We start from the raw sequence: 26,034 nt of genomic DNA, 5'->3' as shown, positions 1-26,034 counted from the left end.
CTTCCTGAGGGAAACAAGAAACCCACATAACCACAATGACTTGTAGTAAAATGTATGGCATTGTGGATATGAATAAATAGCAACCCCAAATAGCATTTGTTGAGACTGGACCAGATGTTTACAACTGAATGTTTCATACTGGTGGAACAATAACTAAGAACATTTACTCAGGTGCTGTGCTCATTTTGAGGGGTACTTGTACTTGAGTATTTCTTATTTTATGCTTTTCTATTTCTACTCCACTGCATGCCAGGGAGAAATATTGTACAGTTTAGTTTTTATATGATGCATTTATAGATTAAATGCCCATCATACTACTTTAGGTAAAATTATAATAACGAATGTGTAACATAACAGATTTACGTCGTATATTGCTGACTTTACTAAAGCGAAGTATCGGGATAATTATTCCACCACTGAGTGGGAAAAGGCTTTTTACAAGCAACATGCAAAGCTTTATTTATTTCTGTTGGCAGACTGGAAACAACATCTGATCAGAGGAATGTTTTAAATGTCTAATGTAAAAATACATGTTCTTACAGTGTTTGAGTATATACATTTTATACCTCTAGTTCACCACATTTCAGAGAAAATATTGTACTCTATTATTGTACTCCACTACATTAATCTGATACCTATAGTTAGGTTTTAAAGACATAACACATGATGAATTTGTAAAACAGGTTATATACATATATACATTTTGATGAGGATACTTTGAATGAAGGACATTTACTTAACAGAGTATCTTAATATTGTTGGTATTACTCCTTAATTAACAGATACAGATGTTGGATAAATCCACTATTTTACTTAGTTTTTAATAATTTATACTTAATCCAACAGTTTGACAGGGTAAGAATAGCCAAGAGGAGTCAAGTGTAAATGATATTCTCTTATCGGCTCATTTGATTATGTTCCATTTGGAAAGGAATAAGTAAGCAGGATATTCGTGCCATCCAAGGTCAGAGACGTTGGCTCTGGTCAGACAATTCCTGTCCTCACTCGGGTGTTTTCAAAACCTTTTTGTGACTTGATAAGACGTCACATGCCAGTCCGGAGTTTATATGTAAACTGTTTCTGTCAGGATTATGTAAAAGAGAGACAAAACAGTCGGTCCTGTGATCATGAAAGGATGTTGCGGTTGTGTAGCAGCCGAACATGTGCCGAGCGGTACAAAGCTGCAGCTCTGTGGGTGAGACCCTTGAAGGATTCACTCTGAGGCGAGACACAGGACTTAATCATAATCATCATCTCACTCCACTCTCAAGAGATTTCCTACATGACCAATTACAACTTGCAATTCTCGGTCATTAAGATGATGCGGTTTGTAATTAGAGATTACTTTGGATCAATTTCATATTAACAGTGCTGCCAGTGAATGTGCATTATCAATCAGCCTGTAATAAAATGTGCTACATTATGACACAAAACAATTGGTTATTATAATCATTGTTCTTTATATTTTACACAACAATCCAGCCACAAACACTTAGTTGTCATTACTGTTGCAATTGCTGAGACATATTGTGATTATTCCTGCATTAAAATAATGTATTGTACCAGTAAATGATAGTTGTGCTTTGTTGATCTGCTTAAGAGAGCACTTCATTAACTTAATGTATTTCTTTAGATCGATTAAATTTTTTTTTATGTGGTCGAAGCCAAGGGAAAATTTCAGCCATCTTTTACAGTTGATCTGTTGTTAAATTTGGGAAAAATGACTGTCGGAAAGTATTGTTGGAGTAACTCACCTCTTCCATTGTCTGCGTCTTTGGCACTGCGTCCTTTAAGGGCACGGTTCCAGTTGTTGGTATAGTCTCCCCCCCTGCGCACCACCTCCTGGCCCTCCTGTCTGGCCCTTTTCATCCACGGAGGGCCATACCTCCGTCCAGACCTGCGGGTCTCTTTAAACACTCTACTCATGATGCCGAGCCCCCGAGCGCCTGCCATTGAAGTGCGGCTTCCCATCTCTGAGGCTACCACCGAGTTTCGGCCGCCTCTGGCCCCAGGGCTGCTGTCCCCGACGAAGCCAGAATGCAGGAAGACGAGGCTCCCGGCGGTCAGGTAGAGGAGGATGAGGGAAAAAAATCGAATAGGTTTCCTGCGGAAATAGCGCTGTATCTTCAGCAGAGGCTTGGCCATGCTGGCTCCCCCTGCCACTCAGACACGCTTTCCCAGTGATGAAAACTCATAAAGCAGAAGATTCAACACCAGCTGTCCCTGTTCCCACCACACAGCCCAAACAAAAATTAAGAAAAAGTCAGTTAAAGTGTCTTAATCCTGTATGAAGGTCCTCCAAACAATAGCATGACTATTCCCTCATATACGCCTCTTCAGTATCATGTGGAAGAGGCTTTACACCTGTGCACTGGGCTGCTCTGTTGATTGAATCCACGTGAGAGTCTCTCTGCCTTCCCTGCTGACAGTTCAGCCCTGAGAGCCGGCTACGGGGCCGCGGCATGAAAGCTGAGTGGCTCAGAGTGAAAGATGATCCCTCAAGACCGCGTTCACTCCAGTTATCAGCCTACAGAGATGCCACACCGGCCCCACAGTGGCACTTTCTCCCAGGTTGTGCAGAAGGAGGAAGGTTTTATTTACAGGCTGAGCTGAGATCCTTTCCCCTTGTTGAGGCTGGCTATTCACCGAGAGAGAGGGCGTGACTCTCCATCTGCAATGAAGACACACACAAAAAGAATAAGCACACACCCGAGTAAGCTTTATCCCACATGAAAAAGGAGAAATAACATGAGCAGGTTAAGAATAAAGTCGATGCATCACCTTCAAGGCAATACCTCAGCCTTATAATGACGTTGTTACAGGGGATCACGTGCTAATCTGTCCTCATATTCTGTCAAACTCATATTAACGAGAATACAATTTGCCATTGATATTAGTTTGTGCACAAAACAGTAAAGCTTCACTGCAATAAGCTCACACTTCTACATTATCTTCAAGAAATTGAGTTGAAGCTGAAACAAAAAGAAACCTCTATACCCTGTTGCATTTTCACTGATGAAACTAATGTGAATTGAAAAAAATAACAAACATTATTCCAGATGATAATTTGTGTGAATGTGGGACCGGAAAAAAGCAAACACGCTCAGTCGATCACAAAAAAATTAGACTCAACCGTTAAACACTGTCATGGGTGGTGTTTCTTACCATTATCTTTATTTAAAGGCACACATTTAAACATCGCTGCGATTAGGCTACAGTTGATTGGTTCAAGAGCTGAAGTTTGTGATTGGATCTACAGTGACGAGCGTAGCGTTTTACCCACGTATGGTGGCCAGAAAAAAAAATAAAACATACAGCACTCAGCGCATCATGCTGCTGGTGTTTGTAGTATAGTACACCGGCCTCAGAAAAAACACTTTGACCAAACAACTACTGCTATTTTTAGAGCGTGGGTGCGACTCATTGGCTTCCCCTGCTCCAGGCCAACGGCGCATGTGTAAGATTGTAAGATAGGAATGTTAGTTTGAGTTTTAGTGGTTTGGAGGGATTTGGCTTATTCTTAGTTAGTAGATGGCATTTAAAAAAAAATATTTATGACCGTAAATTAAAAAATTGTATAGAGTAGTAGTCTAACTGTAGTAGTTTATTGGCTGAATCCCGACTTCCCAAATTCTCGGCAGCATCTCTCAAAAGGAGTCTCTGTTCTGGGACGAGCCCGGGAGGTTACATTGGAAGAAGTAATGCAACACTCCTCGGGTCAGGGTATTTTCCAGAACATTCAAAGGGACACTCGCCCTTGTGACTCTCTGTCTGCCCCGAGACAAATCTGCAGAATACTTGTCACCTGAAACCTCAATGGCATAGCAGACCCCCTTGGCTTTCCGCCTCCTCTACATTTCCCTCCGGTAGACTGGGACCCTCAAGGAGAAACGGATCACATTCTGCTCATGTGCTTGAACCCAAGACAATCCACATCCTGTCTGAATCTGCCTCTGTATCTAGATCAGTAACTCCTAAACACCTGCAATGATGTTTTTTTATTACTGGATGTACTTTTTCTTCATTTTAATTATTCAGTATTTTGTTCCTTTTAAGATCATATCTTTTCCCAAAATGACAAACACTGTTCTGTTGTATAGATGAAGAGTGTTGTTGTTGATGAGTCAAAGTTAATAGAAAACAAAGACGGTTGTGGTGTGTTATATTCCTGACTATTTCTTTATGCTACGCTAAGCTATTCAGCTGCTGGCTCTGGCTTTATTTTGGCGGACAGACACAAGAGTGGAATCGATCCTCTCATCTCACTCTCAGCTAGAAAGTAAGCTTCCCAAACTATTCCTTGAAACATTTGCGTCTGAAATGCCAATGAATTTTCATTCCCGTGAACAGCCTCTATTTCACAGGGATTCATAGATACAGTATATGTGTCATATTTATTGCTACAGACGTAGGCTATAAACATGATTGTAAAGTGATTTCTACCCTCTCAGTAACCATGACGATTCTTCAGGCCTGTGGCAGGATTTTGCTCCTCGTCGACAGAGAAATGATTCATATTTCAGGACAAACAGCACAGTAACTCTCAAACAAGCTGGTCTTTGTTTCAAGCCCAATCGTTTGTTTGCCTTTGAGAAATTTAATCATATCTCAGTTAGCTCTCCTACTGGCTTACAAGGCCTAAATAGTAAAATAATACTTCATATTTCACCATGCCTCTTACTCCTATCTCACTGTGCAGGGCAACAGTATCCTGAAAATGTGTGGTGGCCTCTAGGTGGGATTGAAGTTCTGTGGCTGTGTGTACAGGCCATGGCATGATGGTTTAAGAGCAGATGGAGGAAATCACATGTACAAGTGACACCTCCCTACTCTGCCTCTCACGTACACCACAACAGGCCCACTCACAGCTTAATTACCGGTGGTAACATTGTATCCCCCTAGTTACGAAAAGGAAATTGAACTCGTGGCTAATTGTCATGTTCAAATGTCAGTAACAAGAGCGTGGATTTACTCTGAAGGCACAGCGATGCTATGAGCTAAACACATGCTAACATGCTCACAATGACAATGCTAACATGCTGATGTTTAGCAGGTATAGGCTACTGTTTAACAAATGTCATTAGCTTTCTTTAGCCATAAACCAAAGTATTGGATGAATTAAAATGTGCACACGATGACACCAGATGGAGATTATCAAAGTTATTACAAGTCTGTGCCAAATTTCATGACACTCCATTGAATAGTTGTTGAGATGTTTCATTAAAAAACACAACTGTGAAGGTAATGCTGGCGCGAGAGGAAATAGTCAGGGGTTATCAAAGTAATGTGTGTAGAGTGTATGAGATGTTTCAGTGTGACTGACAGAACAACCATCCCTACCGTCATGCCGCTAGCGTCAGGCCTTCACATTCAAGCTTCACATACAAGTTTGTGCCATTCACATTTTACTGTAGGCTAAGCTAAAAACAGGTCTCGTGGATACAAATCAGGTGTGAAACAGACAGACGGAGAGGAAAAGCAAAAGTAGGAGGTGCAGAGGTCTTGGAGCCGACATGAACTCACTGACTGACCATTAATTCACATTCATATTAAATGAGCCAGCAAATATTTAATCAGAGCAGATTTAGGGGAGGAAACGTCAAAGTTAATCTTTGTTGAGCGGGCCGACAGACAGCTCGGCTTGTGCTGCAGGCAAAAGGCTCCACAAGTCAAATATTCTTCATATCCGTCCTGGGACTCAATGACCGGTGGTTAGGGTTGAGCAAGAAAGAGCTCAGTGACACCTCTCGAGTTCAGAGACAACACCTAACTGTCAGCCAGCACGGACAACTGGTGGGTTCAACAAAGGAGTCGCCGGTTGACCTTTAGCACAACTCTGGTACGACAAAGAGACAGTAAAGAAAACTTCTCACCATGTGATTGTGTGTTATTGTTTTGGAGTTTGAAGGAAAGACAGATGTAAAAAGACAATAGATGCATGTTTCTGACAGTCATTTTATAGCTTCAAAGAAACTGGAAACTATGCGTGGTGAAATCTCAGTGAAGTCCACAGTAAAGTCAACTCTGGCTTCTAGGGGGAAGAAACACACATTATTGTGTTAGAAATGTTCAGTCAACAGTGGCAGGAAGAAGAGGTTATCACGTGGCCCTGCAATAGTGGGAAAGAAAACCATTTGAGTCTTCTCTCATTGTCCTCTTGTCCAAATCCCTGTGCACACACACTCAACTGTAAGTCCCATCCTGTAAAAGTACTGTACTGTAACATGCTTTTGGTTCTCCAGCAGTAGAAGGGTTAACAGTGTTGGCTGACCCTCCCCTCACCCTGAGGCCTGTCTTTCCGCTTCCCTGGTGTGTTTGGCCTGCCAGTGCGCATTAGCCGTGTTTGTCAAATCAAATCAAACTAAAGATCACATTCCTCCCCCGGTGATAACACTGGCCATGCTTGCATTCAAGCTTACACAGATTGTTCCCCACCATCCTATTGCAAAGTTGCCTGGTGCCTCATTACAGGTCCGGGAGAAAACACAGGACCAGCAGGAAGCAGCAAGGTTGTCTCTGAATGCTGATTTCATATGTGTTCAATGCATAAGAATAAAACTAAAGAATGTACTATTGTAAATAGCGGTGCAGGCGAAACAATAAGAAGACATTTTGAAGAAATGTGCAGAAGAGAATGAAGCTGCTCACTTTAAGGAGTGCATGATCCCTGAAAACTGGAGTGTGAACATGACGACTTTGAATAACAACCACCTCGCACTGCCAGAGCTGTGTTTTTGGCTTAGTGTTTGGCAAACATTTCCATGGTATGCGCTACAGTGTTGGCTTCCCATTTTCATGACAGCCCTTCTAATTAAACCTGTGTTTGATCTCAGCATGTGCTCGCATTAGTGATTGGCTCAATGCCTAATAGACCTAATTACTGATGGCTACTCAAAAGGAAGCTCATCAGCAAAGATGTTTGGAAGAATCTGCGTCCAGTGAGACATACAAAGCTAGGAAAGCATTTTTAAACTCCTAACAAGCTTATGCTACATATTGTTCCTTATTATTCTCTCTCCCAAACCAACAAGATGGATATGAACCATTTACTGAAGAGGACGACCACCTCTGCTTCAGTGTGGACACTTAAAAGGGCCACTTCACATACCCTGTGCCAAGGTTTCTCATAGTAGTGTTGCACTATATGCGTTGTACTGTATGTCATTTATCAGTTGGCTTTTTGTAACTAAAACATCTGTCTGAAATATGTCAGGAGGTCTTGAAAATGTGGAACAAACGTGCGATAAAAGTAGACAAATCGATGCTGTAATGAATGTAGACAAGCTGCAGATTGGTGGTGAGACATCCACTCTCTTTTTATTAACCTCTCATTAGGGACCTGCTGAGAGGTTAATGATACATGGGATTTATTAATGATTATACATTGTGGATGTATTACCAGTGTGGTTTCATTTTATAAAATGTATTAATTTATTATATGTGCATAATACAACTAAACCGTATTATGTATACATTCTGCCAGTTTTGATATGGACAGAAAACACTGTAACAGTAGAAATGTATGCATAAATGGTCAAATGCGATGGTTTTAAAGTCCCAAGCCATCAAAACATGTGGCTGTTTTGTTGTTTGCACATGTGTTTAATTCCTTCTGCAGATGAGCAGCCATTCCTTAAGTTAAGACGAGACGGGAATGTTTTTATGTAGTGAGGGAGGGACCAGATGGTCTAAAACCTGTTTTCCACCTAAATCAGTGCGTATATCCAGGTTTTTTAAACACAAGAACATCCACTAAAAATAAGCAATAGACTTTCTTTGCAAGTAGACGAGTTTGTCACGTTCAACGTCATGGGTGCATTGGCACATAAAAACCTGTGACGACTGCAGAGTCATTTGTTCCGGAAGTCAATGCTGATTGTAACCTTTCCCTCTAAAGACAAAAGCCAGGTGTTAGTGGGTGTTTTGTGCAGTGGAAGAGGGGCTTTAGAGGCTATATTTATATATTGACTATATAGGAGTGAATATTTTTGGAATTTTTTCAGGATATTAAAATATACAACTCCAGCCAGCGTTATTGTTTAAACAAAATGTACAGAACATCACAGATACACATTTCACAACTTCTGAGGATGGTTTTACAAACATAGGGGTTAAGATTTGTTTAGGTGAAACAAATGAGAAAATAAACCAATGGACCCAAATGCCTATCTATATATATATATATATATATTGTGACGACCCTCTCACTCTGCAGCTGGGTCCCCGGCCTAACAAGGCTTCCTGGTGGGAGGAGCTCCGAGAGGGCATAAAAGGCGGCACCAAGGGGCGTGTCTCGCTCTCTCTCCATGATGCTACCACTCAGCAGGGCCTGCTGCACCAGCCTTGTCCTGTGCTGCTTGGAGCTTTTTGGGTTGTTGTGGCAATAAACAGGTTGCGTTTTGTGAGATCAATGTGTGGCCTCCCTTTTTGTTACTAGCCGTGAGCTAGGTGGTAACAAATGGGGGCTCGTCCGGGATCGTGTGAAAGGTATGTGTGTTAAAGGGAGTTTTCCACACAGGTCTTTTGGGTAGATTATGCTTCTGACCGGCTGTAGTTGTCCAGGCTTGTGAGTAGTTTGGAACCCTTTTTCCTGGTAGGCATAAGCAGTGAGGGGCACCAGCTGTCTCTCATTGACCCTTTTTTTTGTTTGTTATTTTTGTGCAGCAAGTGGTTAGAGCAGTTGCTCGGGGGCACTTCCATAACTGTCTAGGTGATTTTCAGCTTGCTGAGGGTTAACCTGGTTACTGGGCTTTGTGCTTAATTCATCCTGCCACTAGCCTGCACGAAGACTAGGGATGAGTTAGGAAGTTAGACCTGGGTAGGCAGTTAGTCAGGGGAGTTGGGTTCCTTATTTGCAGCAGCCTGTCGGCCATTTTATTTTATGGTGGAAAAGCTTTGTTGTGGGTGAGCTGGGAAAATGGCTTCCATTGAAGACTTTGTGCTGTCTCCCGATGAGGGTTTGCTAGATTCTTTCAAAAAAGATGAGCTCTCGAAATTGGCGGACCACTATGGTATTTAACTTAATAAAAAGTTGAATAAAGCTGAGATGTTGGTCACCTTGAAGGGTCACTTGTTGGAAGAAAAAGTGTTGCCTGTTGTGAGTGAGCCAAGGCAAGTCTTCAAAGTGGCTGACGGGGTTGGGTTAACGTTTGAGCAGCAAAGGCAACTTATGCAAGAGGAACATAGGAATATTATGGAGCTTGAAAGGGTAAGGCAAGATGCACGTCTCCAGGAGGCTGAATTTGCCCATGCTCAGGTAAGACAACAGTTGGAGTTGGAGCGATATAAACTGGAGCTTATAAGTGAAGGAAAGCTTAAGGCAGATCCACACAAGGGTGAGCCGTTATCATTTGATGTTTCTGTTAACTTAAGGTTGGTTCCTAAGTTTAATGAAAGGGACCCTGACATTTTCTTTGTTTTGTTCGAACGTTTAGCAAATGCTCGGAAGTGGTCAGATGCTGAGTGTACTCTCTTGCTGCAGTGTGTGCTTACTGGCAAGGCCCAGGAGGCTTTTTCAGCCATGAGTGTTACTGACAGTGGTAGCTACCAATTGGTCAAAGCTGCTGTACTTAGGATTTATGAGTTGGTACCAGAAGCTTATCGACAGCGGTTCCAGTCACTTAAAAAAGAAAAGCAGTCTCACGTTGAGTTTGCGCGTGACCTAACTACTCATTTTAGTTTGAGGATCCAGGGTTGGATCAAGAGCTGACAGGTTCCCCCACTCATCAGGAGATTGACCCTGGTTATGCTGCGTTTGTGTCTGATGGTTGTGTGTCACTGGTAGGAAGTGAGACAAAAGTACCTGTTAAGATACTAAGAGACTCAGGGGCTCTGGAATCATTTATTTTGGAGTCTGTGTTAAATTTCTCGTCAGATACTGGTTCCTGTGCTGCTGCCCGGGGGATGGATTTGACTCTTTTCTGCACCAAAGCATAAGTTGACGTTTGTCTCAAATCTGGTGCAAGATGATGTGGTCATGGGAGTGCGCTCTTCGCTGCCTATGGGGGGGGGGGGGGGGGAGGAGTACAGGTCATCCTAGGGAATGACCTGGCTGGCAGTCGGGTGTGGCCTGACGTGTCGGTGAATATGCTACCCCCCCAGGTAGAGTCCGAGGATTCCACGGCGCCTTCTGGAGTACATTCTACCTGTGCTGTGACACGTGCTATGAGCCGGACCAGGGGTGAGTCGAGCATTGGGGGTTCAGAAATTAAAGGAATGTCTGTTTCCAGTGTGTCTCTTGCAGTGAACTTCTCAAAGAACAAAAACAGGACCCCACACTCCAGGCTCTGTACCAGCAGGTTCTCCAGGATGATGAGGTGGAGAGTGCAGCCCTTGGTTATTTTCTACAAGATGGCCTGTTGGTGAGGAAATGGGTTCCTCAGAGAGTGTTTTATGGGGGAAGAGACCTTACAAATTGTTCTGCCCTCTAGTGTGAGACTTGCTGTGCTGCAGACTGCTCATGATGGTGTTGCAGGTCATTTGGGGATAAGGAAAACCTATGATAGGGTGAAGCGACACTTTTACTGGCCTCTTATGAAAAGAGACATTTCTGTTTTCATTCAAACTTGCCAAGTTTGTCAGCTGACGGGAAAACCAAATAAGAAGATCGGGCCTGGTCCTTTGTATCCCATTCCAGTTGCTGACCAGCCCTTTGAACATCTGATCATTGACTGTGTTGGTCCCTTGCCACGCTCTAAAGCTGGTAGTAACTTATTATTCACGGTGATGTGTCAGGCTACACGCTATCCAGCTGCATATCCTCTTAGAAACATTACCACTAAGTCTGTTGTAAAGGCGCTGACTCGGTTTATATCTATTTTTGGCATCCCAAAAATAATTCAATCTGATCAGGGGTCTAACTTCAGTTCAAAGTTGTTCGCAGAGGTGTTAAAACGGTTAAATATTAAACAGTCAGTCCAGCGCCTACCATCCCCAGCGCCAAGGGGCTCTAGAAAGATGTCACCAGACGTTGAAATCTCTCCTCCGGGCATATTGCACAGAGTTGGACCGTGACTGGGAGGAGGGGTTACCTTGGCTGTTGTTGGCAGCCAGGGAGTTGTCTCGAGAGCTTGGGTTTTAGTCCCAATGACTTGGTCTTTGGTCACACGGTGCGGGGCCCCCTAGCTTCCTTACACAGGGACTGGCAAGCTGGTCAGGCCCCAACAAACGTAATTGATCATGTAAATGGTTTTAAGCAGCGGCTGTACCGGGCGAATGAGATGGTCCCGGGCTGTGACTGTTTAAGTTAACTTGTGTTTGGTTACTCTCTGCAGTGTCTCTTCCAGTCGGTTCCGGTTTTCTTTTCTCTCACTTAGGTACCGAAGTGCGGCGGGGAGGTTTCCGAATGGCTGCTTGGGGCCGCCTGCAGGGAGGACCACAGTCTTAAGGGGTGGGGTGTGACGACTCTCTCACTCTGCAGCTGGGTCCCCGGCCTAACAAGGCTTCCTGGTGGGAGGAGCTCCGAGAGGGCATAAAAGGCGGCACCAAGGGGCGTGTCTTGCTTGCTCTCCATGATGCTACCACTCAGCAGGGCCTGCTGCACCAGCCTTGTCCTGTGCTGCTTGGAGCTTTTTGGGTTGTTGTGGCAATAAACGGGTTGCGTTTTGTGAGATCAATGTGTGGCCTCCCTTTTTGTTACTAGCCGTGAGCTAGGTGGTAACAATATATATATAGTGAATAATTATTTAGAAAATGATCAACTTACACCGACAGATCATGTGTGACATAACTGCAATTTGTGTTGTAGACTATAGGTTTGCGTTTCTTGTTTTTATTTTTGCAAAATTTGCACCTACTGAAAAGAGCTATTGCTGTAATGAAATCAATGCTGCATTTAGGCCCATTTGTTACGCTCACCCAAAGTCCGGAGGTAATTAGAAATACAAGTACATTTGGCATTGTCGTGGTGGAACAGACCAATCACAGTTATGGTTTTTAAGTAGACCCTATGAAGCTTAAAAAATAAGCCCATGATGGCAGGGAAAAAGCTCTTTGTAATCCTGATGATACTCAATGGTCCATTAAGCTCAGTAGTGACCTTTTATTCTGAAAGAGAAGAGGTAAATTAAAGGGTCTAAAAATAATGTAATCCTGTTCTTTGACTGGTGCACAGTAGTGTTAAGCTGCGGCATTGCAACCGAGTGACTGGTGATCATCATTTCCACCAGTACATGAGAAAATGGTGCTGAAGGAAATTTTAGCTCCATTGTGATTGTGGACACAAAGCAGCAGAGTTCAATTATAGGAATGAGCAGAAAGACAAAAACTGAACAAGCCATTTGCACAAAATCAGGATTAGAAGTTATTATTCTACTTGTAGAGTTGTTTGGTCTGTTTGTAAATTTGAGGGAAAGAAAGACAGGAAAGGAGAGCGAACTCAGATTGCTGTTGCGTGAGTTTCAGACCCACCCTCAGTATGCTGCCGGATCCCAGTTGGCCACACGGGTGGACATTTGAAAAACAATCACTTAAATCGGTCCTCTCTAATGGCGTCATAAAAGAAGTAATTATTCTGCAGTGGGGAGGCGCTGTCAATGTGAGATCAAATGATGTCTTCCACTATCCAACTTTAACAAAGCTCTTTATTCACAGCCTTACAGGATATCTGCAGCTCAGTTTTTTCAAAGAGCTTTTCCCCTTTCTTCTTCCACCTTCACTAAGCACAGACGATCTCTCTGCTTTAATTAGAAGTGAATTCTCCCGGCTCAGTTCTGCTGCAAATCTCAGTCTTCTCTGCTTGAATAGACTTACGAGGGGATTGTTGGGGGGGCGGGGGGGGGGGGGGGGGGGGATGCCTCTGAATGGGACTTTGGGCAATTTTCAACATCACATCATGAAGTTAAAGGCAATCAAACATGCAGCTAAGAAATACAGTTATTCATTAACTGAGAATTGGGCACTTTCTTTTTCCATGTGGGACAGTGGGAAAAGAGTGGGTGTTTGGCTCAGCTATATTTGGAACAACTACCTATTAAATATGTTTAACATAATCGTGACTCAGTATTTACTACTTCTGAGCTTGAACACCTGCTCTGTTAAGAAAGAGGCCAGAAAAAAACCATATCTTCAAGCTGTCATGTCAATGGTAAGTAAATGTTTGAGGTTTTGGTTTAGGAGTCATTCTGAACATGGGAGAGAGCCAGGCTAGCTGTCTTTACGCTGGCTCAGCTAACCACGTCCTGACTGTACTTCACGCACAGATATGAGATTGATATTGATCTCCTCATGTCATCTCAAAGAAAGTATAAAAAGAAAACCCGCCATTAACGGATTTGAGGTCAGTGGAAACAATTAGTCTTTTAAGTTGGTTTGGCAGACTTGTTAGAAAACAGTTGATTATCGACACATCCAGCATACACAATGCAACATGAGCATTCATTTGGAGTTGTGTTTCTGGTCAGCTGGTGTACATGAATCCAATATTCACTCATATTCATTCAAATTTGTTTTGGTCTCCACAAACTCTTGACACAACGATCTGACTTTCTAGCTAATAAATGCTCCACTATGTTCACCAGCTGGTCCCAATTCATCGTTCATCATTAGTAGCGACCCCTCTCACATTACACATGGATATTTGAGCCATTGGTGAGATAAAATATTGATTAGTGCAGCTTTAAATCCTGCTGCCACAAAAAAAAGATGTTACCAAGATGAATACAGCATTATCCTACAGGAGGTATAATAATCCCGTTGTTGGGGTTACTTCTTCACAGAAGAAGATGTTGACACAACTGTCCTTCGGTATCACACAGCTTCTTCTTCACAGAGTAGAGCATGAAAACAGAGCTGAGTGCTCAGCGGTGCAGTGAGAGGGGAGACAGACCCCCGACAGTCAAGCTCCAGTGTCAACGAGCTCACACTCTGCTGAAGTGTCCCTAAGCAAGAAGCAGAGTCCTCCACACTGTTGTTCTGAAGCCAACTCTGAGAGGGAGATGAAAAGAACATTTTTCAGGTAAAAATGACTTTGCCAAAAGCACAAACTAATGCAGTATGTGTGTGCTTCAGAAGCACTGGAGACAGAAATTAGATGGTGCCAGGGGGAGGCTGGTTTCATTTGAAGTTATCAGTATTGACAAAATCTCACTTCCCCTTTGCTTCAGTCCTCTTTCCTTTTAGAAAACCACACGGACAAACTACAAAGCTGGATCCATTTCCAACTATACAAATCATTGCAACTGCCTTGTTGATTCCTTGCATTTTGTAAGCTCAATTCCAATTAATTTAAAAGGCAAAAGGCCAAAGTCTATACTTGAGAGGTAAATAAGAGGATTAGAGAAGCCACTAAATATGTTGTCTGGAATACAGGGCTGATCCTGCCCACAAGAGCATCACATCCTGGGATCACTTCAGACAAAACAAGATCCTGAAACATGTTGCGGTCCCAGCAGGAAGCACAGGAGGTATACAGGAAAACAGCCAAGTGTTTTGTAAAGCGGAAATGTAATCAAACGTATCCCCTTGACACTGTATGTGACTTTTGTGTGAAAATAAAATCTACTTTTCATGGTCTTCAAAGAGAAAGGAGTTGTCCTAGTGCCCTGTAATTTCACACAAATAGCAGATATATATATATATATATATATATATATATATATATATATATATATATATATATATATATATATATATATATATATATATATATATACATATATATATATATACATATACACACATATGTATACATATATATATATATATATACATACATACATACATATACACACACACACACACACACACACACACATATACATACACACACACAATATACTTTAACAACAGCGTCCCTCGTTACAGCGATGCTGGTATTGTTTTCACATTGTGAGTCTTGAGTGTGTCATTGGGACAAAAGGTGGTCCTGGAGACGCTTACTGCACCGCAAACTAACACAAAGGCTGTTGTTCATAGTTCTGTCTGTGAACAGAAGAGATAATAATAATAATAAAAATAATGTTATTTATAGTGCACTTTTAAAGCCATACGCACAAAGCAGACCTGAGGGGCCAGTTTGGACAGAACGGTGTGAGGAGCTCAGGTGCCAGATCGCTCAGAGCCTCAGATGTGATAAAAGCGCTTTAAACTGGCCTTTAAAAAGAGACTGGAATCTGGTGATGTGTGAGAATCACTTCAGTTTGGTCAATAGTGTAGCTGCAGGATTTTAAACAATTTGGAGCTGCTCTGTTTGTTTGTTTGTTTGTTTTTTGTTTGGGCAAGTGAACAAAGCATTACAGTAATCGCGGCGGGAGGATACAAGGGCATGAATAATTGCCTCAGTGTTGCTGAAAGAGAGAACTGATTTAATTTTGATTCAAAATAACACTACTGGACTAAGAGTTGCTCCAGTTGCTTTCTAGGATAACACCCAGAGCCAAGGAGTGGCTGTAATTGTTTTGAGATAGTGTTGAAACCGTGAAAGACACAAAACTCTCCAGGTAGTTCAGGTCAAAATGAAGTCTGGGTTCAGGATGGGTGGAAGTAAGGGGGCAGGCACGGTTTGGTGTCGCGGCTGGTGTGACCCCATCACAAGATGCTCTGTAGTTTGATTTTTTAATCTCTAAACATGCATCATATTGTATTTGCAGGTACAGTTCCACCACTGACTTACACTGCACTGGACTCCAAATGACAAAAGCATATTACATTACATTACATTACATGTCATTTAGCTGACGCTTTTATCCAAAGTGACTTACAATAAGTGCATTAAACCATGAATACAAACTCAGAACAACAAGAATAGAGAAAGTACATTATGTTTTATAAACGCTTAAGGCAAATGTGAAGTGCATCTGTTTTAATTAAATAAGCAATATTCTTAGAGTATTTTCTCACGGGATTTTAATGCGATAGTTGAAAGTTGTATTAGGAGAAATCAACCACAAAAAAAGCAAGAGGTATACAGGCTGCCTCTCTCAACAGAAGAGATTATAATGCAGCAAAAACACATGCTTTAAGTAATGACACAAATCTTGTTTTCTTTCTAAAAATATACTCCAGCTATTAGTATGCAGTCTATAGTGCTTTCGCCACCTACACATACAACCCACAGCAGAATCAGAAGTGTTCGATGCCCAGGCTTGTGGAGTTATGCAAAGTCTAACACTAAGTGAAAGGAAGGAAGATGAGACAGTGGAGGAAAGTAGAGAACTTTATAGAAAAAGAGCCTTTCACATACTTTATTTTCCTTTTATTAAAAGGAGAATGAAAGGATGGCATGAGAGCAGTCAGCTCCTTTGTCACTCTGACTGTTGTTGGATGAAAACTATTTAGCAGTTTTTGATGAGCTCTTCAATGTGCACAGTCACGCAGGGCAGCAAGCTGCGTGCACTGGTCTGGATGCATTCATCTGAAGAACATGGCCTGTGTATGTACAAGGGTGCTCATATGCACGTCTTGCAAAGTGTGTACTGAACCATGGGTCTCATCAGTGTCACGCAAATCAGCCTGAAAAGGTCGAGCAGCACCAGAGGCCTGCTGCCAACGTTTCCTCAATTAAATTGGAACATCATTAGATGCCTTGTTGCTCATGTCCTATTTTTAATCAACTGTTGTTTTTGTTGACAAGTTGTCATTACGTCCTCATTGTTGGTCCCATCAGCTCTACATGAGTACAAACGTTTGCACGATTGCAACTTGATTCTCTACAATCGAGGCTATGAATGCATGTGTATACAATATGTGTATTTATAAGACAGCCGAACAATGTGTCGGACCTAGCTGAAGGAAAACATACTTTATCAGTAGACATTATGAATACTTTTGTTGATAATGAACTCACTGCAGGGTTTCAGATAAACACGTTGTTCTGTAATACTTTCTACTCATCATTATAAGAATGTGAAACTGTTGTCACCAGTTACCACATGGAGGGTAACTTCTGCAATGATGGAAAGGCTTTAAATGTGCCTATATTTAATATATATGTGTGTGTGTGTGTGTGTGTGTGTGTGTATAGAAGTAGAAAATGGGCAGAAATGTCTGGGGATTCAGGCTCTGGCAGATGCCTGCTTTGGGCTTGCAAGAAGAAGCGAGCCTCAGTGCTGCTGCTTCTCCTAAGATTAATAAAATATGACGAGCATGCAGCTGTGTTGCAGCGTTGCCCTGATGCAACATGGACAACATCTCTGAAGCAACGTAGGAAAGACTGTTACGGTTTAAAGAGTGTTTACAGCTCTGTGTGCGTGTGTGCGTGATACAGAAACAGAAATATCTGAAATTACAGAGCGACAGCGGGATGCTCACTTATTTTTATAAAAGAATACCCAAACTCTAACCCAAAGTCTAACATGAATGTGGTTGCTTTTACCGACATAAAAGGTAACAGTGGTTCACTCGTGTCCAAAAAGCCTATTTTCCCTCTTCCATAGAGGCATCTTGCCATGCAGATAGTTGGTTGTATGTGTTCAGGTTTTGGCTTTCATCCTTAAAGGGGCTCTTTCTTCAGTGGAAAGCAGTTCCAAAGAAAATGCTTCTCAGTGAGGTCTGTGGATTATCCTCAGTAACTGAGACATTTATGGAAAGAATTTGTTCAATTCTCTGAGCACCACAAACAAAATTTCCCACACCTCAATTACATGGGAGTGGAGGCAGAAATTTCAGAGACAGATATCTCAAAACTTCAGCAGATAAAACTGAAACTATCTGTGTGGATAGATCACAGTAATGGTAAGTGAATAAACTCACCATGTATGCTTAATTTAACACAAAATACAGCGTCTTGCTCCTCTTATGATGAATTGTGGTATAGTTGTTGTCACAATCAGCAGGAACCTTGCAGCTGCGACTGGCTGACATGACAATCCTGTCTCCAAGTAGTCAGTTGTAACACCTGAGCATCACGCACTGACGGAAAAAAGCAGAAATGATAGGAATGTGTGTAAAAATGGAAGTGGTATGAACACAAACTCGATAGGAAGAACTGATAAAGGAGAGAGGGAGCATAATCATCAACAGTTCTAGTACAGATTCACAGCAGCCTCTCATTTGTTGTGAATTATTCTTGAACAAGCTCATGAATTGTATGAGAGGTGCTTGAGCCCTTCTCATAGTGCTGCGGTGGTGCGTCAGACAAAAACACGGTTGGGAACTACGACATTCGAGGGTCTAACAAAGCAAACGATGCTGCCTGTGTTGTGGCCTCAGTCTAACGGCTCTGCCAGACCGCGATCAAGTTGCTGCGGGTGACTGAGGAGAGGGCTGAACAGGGAGTCAGTGAGGCGCTGAGCTGCAGCTGAGTCATCCCACCCTCAAGCAACCCGGGAAAGACATCTGCACAGTCACCCAGAGAGAGCAGAGGTGATGAGGGTTGACAAGGCGTGGCAACCAGGCTTGTTGCTGACCAGGCGTACTTCATTTACTGCATGTGATAGTTCCTGACATCACGGCCAACCTGGGCAGCTCCTCTGACAGATGGAGGATATTAGCGCCGCAGAGGAGCTCGAGTGTGCGCTCTGCTTACCACCAGATCAGAAAAGTAGCTGATAAGGGGATAGACTTAGGCACTCATCCTGGTTGCTGCTGGAAATTAATGGAACCAAATGTAAAGCTGAGTGTAAGAATAATAAGCCCTTACTTAAAGTGTGTATAAATAGATGATGCTTGGTTACTGTTGCACATCCTTCACATGAAATCCCACAGGATGCAAATACTGAGCACAAAACTATCATGAGAACGTGGCTGCTGTTTGCACTTTAATGACTTAAATAAATAAGCAAAAGTAGATCCATTCCATTATTACAAACCGCTTATCCTATTCAGGGTCACGGGGAGCTGGAGCCGATCCCAGCTGACATTGGGCGAAGGCGGGGTTCACCTGGACAGGTCGCCAGCTTATCACAGGGCACATACAGTATATAGAGACACACAACCATTCACGCTCACATTCACACCTACGGGCAATTTAGAGTCCAATTAACCTGAGCTGCATGTCTTTGGACTGTGGGAGGAAGCCGGAGAACCCGGAGGGAACCCACGCTGCCACGGGGAGAACATGCAAACTCCACAGAGAAGGACCACAAAAGTAGTTTATCTGTTAAAAAGCTTGAGTTAGCTGTTATCCCATGATAATCACAGCGGTGGAATAGAGGGATGCACATCTTGATTTGAGTACTTCATTTCACAGAAACCTGACAAATTTCTCGAGCAAGTGTGAGAGCCCAATTAGGTCAGGGCGCACTGAATGGAGATCTGAAGCCGCTGCTGACACTGACTGCACAGCTGACAGACCCAGAGGGGCCTCCACCCCTTCTGACTCTTTATCACATCGGGGCTCCTGCTGCTGTACTGCAGTATTGTTAGGACAGGGCTTATCAAAATCTCCTGACATCCTCTTTTAAGCAAAAAGCCTGTCTAAATCTTCACAGTGCAGTGTGGATTTGGATAGATGTGTTTTCACGGACTAACATTGCTTGAGGTGATGTTCTGAAAGCTGAGAAAACACCACAAGGCCGCTCACTGCATATCATATCTACTTAATCGACCTAATGGTGCTTTAAAAAGACTTCTCTAAGTGTTTGCTGTTAAATTGTGCATGCATAGCCCAAATCCTTACAATTATTTGTAATCTTTATTCAGTTTTCTTTGACCTATTAGAATATATAAATCATTAATGTGGGCACTCTTTTAGGAGTATAAATGGTGCTTCAGTTTGAGTTCCAGCTCACAGATTAACACACTGGCAGCACTGTGACTGCCAGGTCACAGCTCTGTTTGTGCAGCAGGTAAAGAAAACAGAGCCCAGCACTTTAACGCCCACAAAAGCCTTTTTGTGAGGTGGGGATCAAGTTGAAGAAAGGTATTCAGGGTGAGCAATTACAGCGGTGATGTGCTAATCTCGACGACTGGCACTATCTCAAGGTCGGCCGTGGAACCACAGAGAATGTGGATTTTATATTCACTGTTTTCTCCTCGTCACCTGCTCGTTATCTTTCTTTTCTCCAATGTCTCCAATGTTTTCACACTCTCCTCCCCCGTCATCGCTCTTCAAGCCTGCTGCCTCCTCTGAGCCGTTTAGTGATGGACGTTCACACAGCTGTGAGTCAGTCTTGAGTTTGGTTCAGACTGAGAGGAGCCGGAGTTAATGCCTCATCTGACCTCCAGGAGAACAAGCAAATGTTGTGATAATCCATGTTTGGGGACAAAGTCTTGGAAGAAGAGAGGTTTTTCTAAATGTAATTATTTTACTGTGAATAATGTAACTTTAAAAACAAACATGCTGCTGTTTGGTCCAAGTTGTTGTGTAATACATATGTGGACTGATAGTAGTTGTCAAACTGGGGACTGCACCACAACAACAACACACACATGTGCACACACACACACACACACACACACACACACACACACACACACCATTTAAGGCTTTACATTAGCCTTGGTTGGATTAAACAACAGTCATGTCCTCAGCAGGGTGCCTGTCTCTGTCTGAGAGAAAAGTCGGCAGCAGGTCGGAATTCAAAACAATAATTGGCTATTTAGGTTTGCTTCAGTCATGGAATAATTTGTGTAAAACAAAGCTTAATACGTGACATTTGGTTTATACTGTCGATGGACTTTAATATTTTGTTGGCTGTGTTGTGTCTGAATTCTAGGTTTGAGTCTGAGTGTGAGCAATGTAAGTTGATATCTGTCAACAAAACCCACAGACCTCCATTAAAGGTTAGGTTTTGGTTCTGTCTCCTACCCAGTATTTCCTAACCACCTGTCTGGGCAATGATTATCTGGATACGTCTTCGTCTTCCGGAAGAGGTGCTGTGAATAATCCTCCTATAAGCTGGAAATCTGGCTGAGATGCGCATGCAACGAGGCTGACCCACTCCTCGGATCTGTGTGACCGTATCACAGTTTTAAAGATTATCCTCTTTCAAAAATCATCTTTTCTTTCAAGGAAAATTAGTTATTTCAAGCCATAATAAATGAGAGCACACCCTTTGGGTTTACACCAATAAAACTAGAAGTTGAAGCCACTGAGTGTGAAGCGACTATTCTGCTTTTGAACGTCAGACACTAAAAACAGTCTGAAATGTTCAGCACGTCTTTGGCGAAGACAGCAGAGTGTTTAACACCAAGCTATTTTTGTAGGTGCTCTAATGAGGGTCTTGACATCCTTTCTTGATGGTGATATATCCGGAGCAAGAACACCGCTCAACCTACACACAGCTCTCACTGCACCAGTGGTACTTCACTGTAATGTTGGCTAGCACAAGCATGCAAACTGTAAGTTCCTATGGCGATCGTCAAAGCCTGCAGGCCATTGGCTATGATCCATGACTCCTCCCTGAAAGGTCGCCAAGAGGATGACGAGATAAGCTCTGAAGGCCTTTTCATGGTGCCACCCCGCCATTACAAAAGACACTTCATATCTGAGCCACTTTCTAAAATATAATATTAAATTTACCGGTAAATCTTTTCGGTGTAATAAATCAGATTGACAGTCAAATTCCAGTGCTGCGACTTCTGACCCCGATTGTTCTCTAAAGCAATAGCAGAAGTGGGAACAGAACCCTCTCATATGTACAAATATATTTCTCAGTTGTTGTAATATTCCACTGACGTCTGTTCACCTCGGGGAGGACTGTGCTCCCGGGACAGCTCAGCCGCTGTTAGCAACAATAAAAATCCTTGGGATTTTATTTGTTAAATGAGCGTCCACGAATGTCTGCAATGTGCAGCTGAAACCACATTATGTGATGTGATAGAGAGCTTAAATTAGAATTAGAGCTCTGATTTCTATTTCACAGTGAAGTTCATGATATTGATCAGTTCTGCTTGGTCTGTGAACCGAGTGCTAACTCTGCCATAACAAGAGGTCTGTCGTGCTCTCTGCTTTTTATTTACTGTCATGCCAAGTGCTGAAATAGCAGCAGCATGAGCAGATAGTGCTGCACATGAATTGATTTTAACAGCAGAGTGATCAATCTTAACAACCATTATGTTCTTCTTCTTCTTCTTCTTCCACTTTACACTGGGTGGCTTGTTCGATACAGTGATCTATAGTACACCGAGGTTATCGGAAAGGAAGAGGAAGCTACAAAAATAGCATAATTGCCCTAAAATCAAGAGTTACCCTTAAAGTAAAAAGCTTGCACAGCTGAGGATAAATATTGCAACCGTCATTTGCTCTCTTGATTCATATGCATCTAAAAAGCTGGAAGCAGAGACAATTGACAAAAGACAAACACAGTCGGACAGAACTGAACTCTTGTTGCAAACATTAATAAATGAGCAGAAACAAATTGAGGTTCTGTACTCACGATAACATTAAAAATCGAGAAAAATACAAATGAGTTAACTATAGAAACAAATGCAAGGTGGATATACAGGCTTGGTTCTGCCTGTACATGATTTGCAGGTCTGGTTAAAAATTAGCAAAAGTGCTCTAATGCAAGTCAGCAAGGAAAGGAGGAAGTTGTTCAGACTGTGGGCCACCGACCAACCATGCACCTGGTTGGAGACTAATGCATTTTTACTGCTGACTGAACATGCAAATGTATGGGTAGAGAGCAGGGACACCTTCACGGCTGTCACGCAGCAGCATGCAAATATCAGCGAAATATCAAGACAAACCTCTCAACTGGATTAGCGAACTAGACCAATAAATAGAATAACACATTTAGATGTTCCTGTGTAGGCCACCATCTCTATCCCTTAGGTGTGTGTATCACCTGAGGGTCATTATATTCAAAGCATATGGCCTTTCAATAGACAAAGCCAACTGCTGCTACTGTTCAGGCTTTCCCGACAATTCTGTATTAAAATGCCAGTCAACATTCAAATACAGTGGACAACATTTCTGGGATTGTACCTCCAGGATGTAAACCAGCAGTTATCATTCCAGTGATGCAGATATTCAGACTTCTGTAACACCACAAATAAAACCAACCTCTGCACATATTGTACAGGACTCAGTTTCACTAAATAGTTCTAGGTCGTCATCAAATTGAATGTGACTTCCCCTTACCTTAAGCACCAGTCAAGGGGAGGCTTCAGCAGATGGTTTGATGCAACTCAGCTGAGGATCTCACCGACTCTGACATGATGGTTCATCTTCACGGTAATTCAGACACATCTGCGCTCTGGTCCCCTGCTTGTCCTGGGCTTTCATCTGCAGATCACTCACGTTGGTTTGCCAATCTCCTTAGCTCGTGTAGCACTCGGTGCTGTTCAGTGTACGGTACCGCAGATAAACCGCTACACGCTGCTATCTTTCAGTCGGAGAAGGAGGGAGCAACGCAAATGGCCATGGAGGATCAGCGGTCCACATCAGCCCACGAGGAGACCTGGTCCACTTCCCGTGTCACTGGCCGCGGTCAGCTGGCCCCACGTTGAAATGTGATTGATGCAGGCGGACGGCCGACCTGTCTTCTCTGTCGACTGTCCGATGTGAAGAGAGGCTGTTTGACGCCGCGCCGCACCGTGCGTCCTGCGCTCCCACACGGACCAACAGCACTGCCTGCTGTACTTAAAGAGACACAGCAGCGCACCCAGAGGCGCAGCGCACACGAGGTTTGACGCTAACAGGGCGATTCGAGTTGGCTTTGGTGTGAGGATCAGATGGAGGTTAGTTTCGTGCATTTTGCCCGATTCGATTGGCACCATGCTGTTCAGCTTTCAGGAATCTTGTTAAAGTACAACTATGTTATCACAACATGTTTCTAAAGCATTCAAATACTGTTGATTTGAAAAGGAAAGTTGAATCAATATGAAGTATCGGCGCAATGAATATGGCTCTCTGCAACCTGCTGATTGCAATATATTGCAATAATAGTGGTATTAATAGCAGTAGTAGGCAGGGTTAGTTTAGAGTGCAGTTTGACCCTGGTTATGGAAAAGAGACATGCTGTCAGTGAACTAGCAGCACTTGTTAAGCCAAAACGGGACAATCTACTTTAGACTTGTGCATGTATAGGATTTTGTTTCTGTCTTTTCATATTCCTCTTTTGAGGGCCCTTACCTAAAAATCCCTGAAACATGCGGCCCCCCAAAAAAGTGCCCTTCTAGGAGAGAAAATGCCACACATGCTGCCTACATGGTAGAAAACGTTCTGCAGCTGGTGCCATTCAGATGTTCGCCCCTGTCCATTGGACAACCAAATCCTGCTACTGCTAAACTACTGCTCACTGTGTGAGAGGTGTGTGTTAATGGCACCCATAGATTCCCCCACAGATCTGTGAAAAAGCATTTCACTGAAGTTAATATACATTCGCAAAAACTCACCCCCATCTGCCTCTCTCTGAGCCAAACTGGGATGGGTATACCACACCACTGTCACATTTTATTAACTCTGAGAGCGTTCTTTTTTTGCTTGCTGTGCATTTTGAGTGACAGTTAATCCTGATTTCTGCTTCACCCCTCTCAAACCCACCTCCAGATGTTCAGCCGCTGTGGGTTTTCCTGCTGCACGCAGTTCAGGGTGATCATCCATTTGGTTTAACTGCAAATCTCCTTGTGTGTAAACTGTGTGCTTCAATCAGTTTTATCGTTCTGTGCCTGACAATCTCGGCTGTTAAATCAATGGCTTGGAGCAACTGCATTACACATGTACACAAATAGACATTCACATACAAGCAGAATAGATAATGTACAGGGAGGTTAAAGCCTCCAATGCACCTGGCTGGTGTTTTTTAGGGAAAATGTCTCTTACAAAAAGATGAGGTTATAATGAGAGAGTAGTGTGGGTTTGTCTCACCTGTGAGGTAGCCTTAGTCCCTTCTAGCTCCGTCACCTGCAGTCTGAATAGCCACTCGGTTATTACAAGCTTAACGCTGGTCTTCAGAGATAGTGTGCTGACACAACAGAGGATGACTCTGCATATTTCAGCAGCATCAATTCATGGGTTGGTTGCTGTCTGTGCTGTCAGTCCCCCGTAGCGCTGTCACCTACAATTATTCTCCTCTACATGTTGACTCAGCAATGGACTCCAACTTAGAGGAACACTGTTGAAATCACTAGTGTGCAGCAGTGATATTACTCACGCTGAATCAGGCAGACAGGACGGGACAGCGGCAAAACCACAGAATCCTGAAACTGAAACTAAACTGCACACCAGTGTTGCAGATAGAGGCACATCATCACTCCTATTTTATGTTATGTCTTTATGTTGTTGTTTTTTCAAGGAAATAAACACACATGCATGCATTGTTATAGGTCAGGAGTGGGGAGTACATCATATGGTGCAAGAGATAACAACTCCAGGCCAGCTAACCCTCATCCATCTGCATCACAAGACAGCAGTTGCTCCATTGTGTGTTTTGCGCGTTGGCCTATGCATGACCACCACTCGATTATCTGCCCGTCAGATGCAGAGGACAGAAGTAAACAGACGATAATGGGGCTCATTGTGTAAAATCTCTGCTCTCCCATTGGGATATGTAGGTGGTGGTATGAAAAGGGGAACAAATGTTCTTTCATTTTCAGAATGTAGTTAAATGGTGCTTCTGGGTTTCATGTCACATCTGACAAATGGGTGTGAGCACAGATAGCAAACAATCCCCAAAAATATCTTGTGAAAAAATACTGTTAGATTTTTTCATCTTTCAGTTTTGCACATACAGTGCAGCACCCCGCGTATCCTCATGCTTTGCTTTTTATAAAGATCATTTAATGCATAATCCCACACATCACCTGTTTGTGGAGGATTCACCCAAGAGACCGATCTGGCGTTAGTAGCCAAATGAGAAATCTACTGGAGCTACAGTTTGGGAAGTTGCTGAAAAAATGAACGATAAGCTGTTGTGTACGGACGGGGGTTAGCTGTCAGATGTCAACATGTGCCTCATCGTCACTGATGATTATTCAGTTTTAGGTTTCATACCGGAAAGTCTCACCTTACAAAAACCAAAACGCCTCGAGCACATCGGGAACAATAAACCTTCATCTCTGTTACGCTAACTCATCATCCGGAGAGCAACGTTGATATCAGTTATGCATGGTGAGGTATTAACATTTCACAAGCATGCACACGAGTGAGGATGAGGTAGCTGTTTCCCACATCTAAACTATGTCCCCTCTGACCACAACTACACTTGAGAT

General features: G+C 42.9%; 1 protein-coding gene across 2 annotated transcripts in view; it reads right to left on the bottom strand.

The window, feature by feature from the left end:
• Positions 1-23,493, bottom strand: part of wscd2 (WSC domain containing 2) — a 34,099-nt gene extending 10,606 nt beyond the window's left edge. The window contains exons 1-2 of one of the 2 annotated variants that reach the window (XM_034542294.1): positions 22,964-23,493; positions 1,755-2,671 (exon numbers count right to left, since the gene is read on the bottom strand). In XM_034542294.1, coding sequence (XP_034398185.1) covers positions 1,755-2,145 — 391 coding nt within the window. In that variant the 5' untranslated portion in view covers positions 2,146-2,671; positions 22,964-23,493. Of the gene's footprint in view, positions 1-1,754; positions 2,672-17,688; positions 17,729-22,963 lie in introns of those variants that run through there. The other variant, XM_034542296.1, reaches the window with a different exon arrangement.
• Between the last annotated feature and the right edge of the window lie 2,541 nt (positions 23,494-26,034).

Source organism: Cyclopterus lumpus, chromosome 9 (assembly GCF_009769545.1).
Source record: "Cyclopterus lumpus isolate fCycLum1 chromosome 9, fCycLum1.pri, whole genome shotgun sequence".
In the NCBI taxonomy this organism is placed as follows: Eukaryota; Metazoa; Chordata; class Actinopteri; order Perciformes; family Cyclopteridae; genus Cyclopterus; species Cyclopterus lumpus.
Note: the sequence above shows the minus strand (reverse complement) of the source record. Positions and strands in the feature narration are given on the sequence as shown.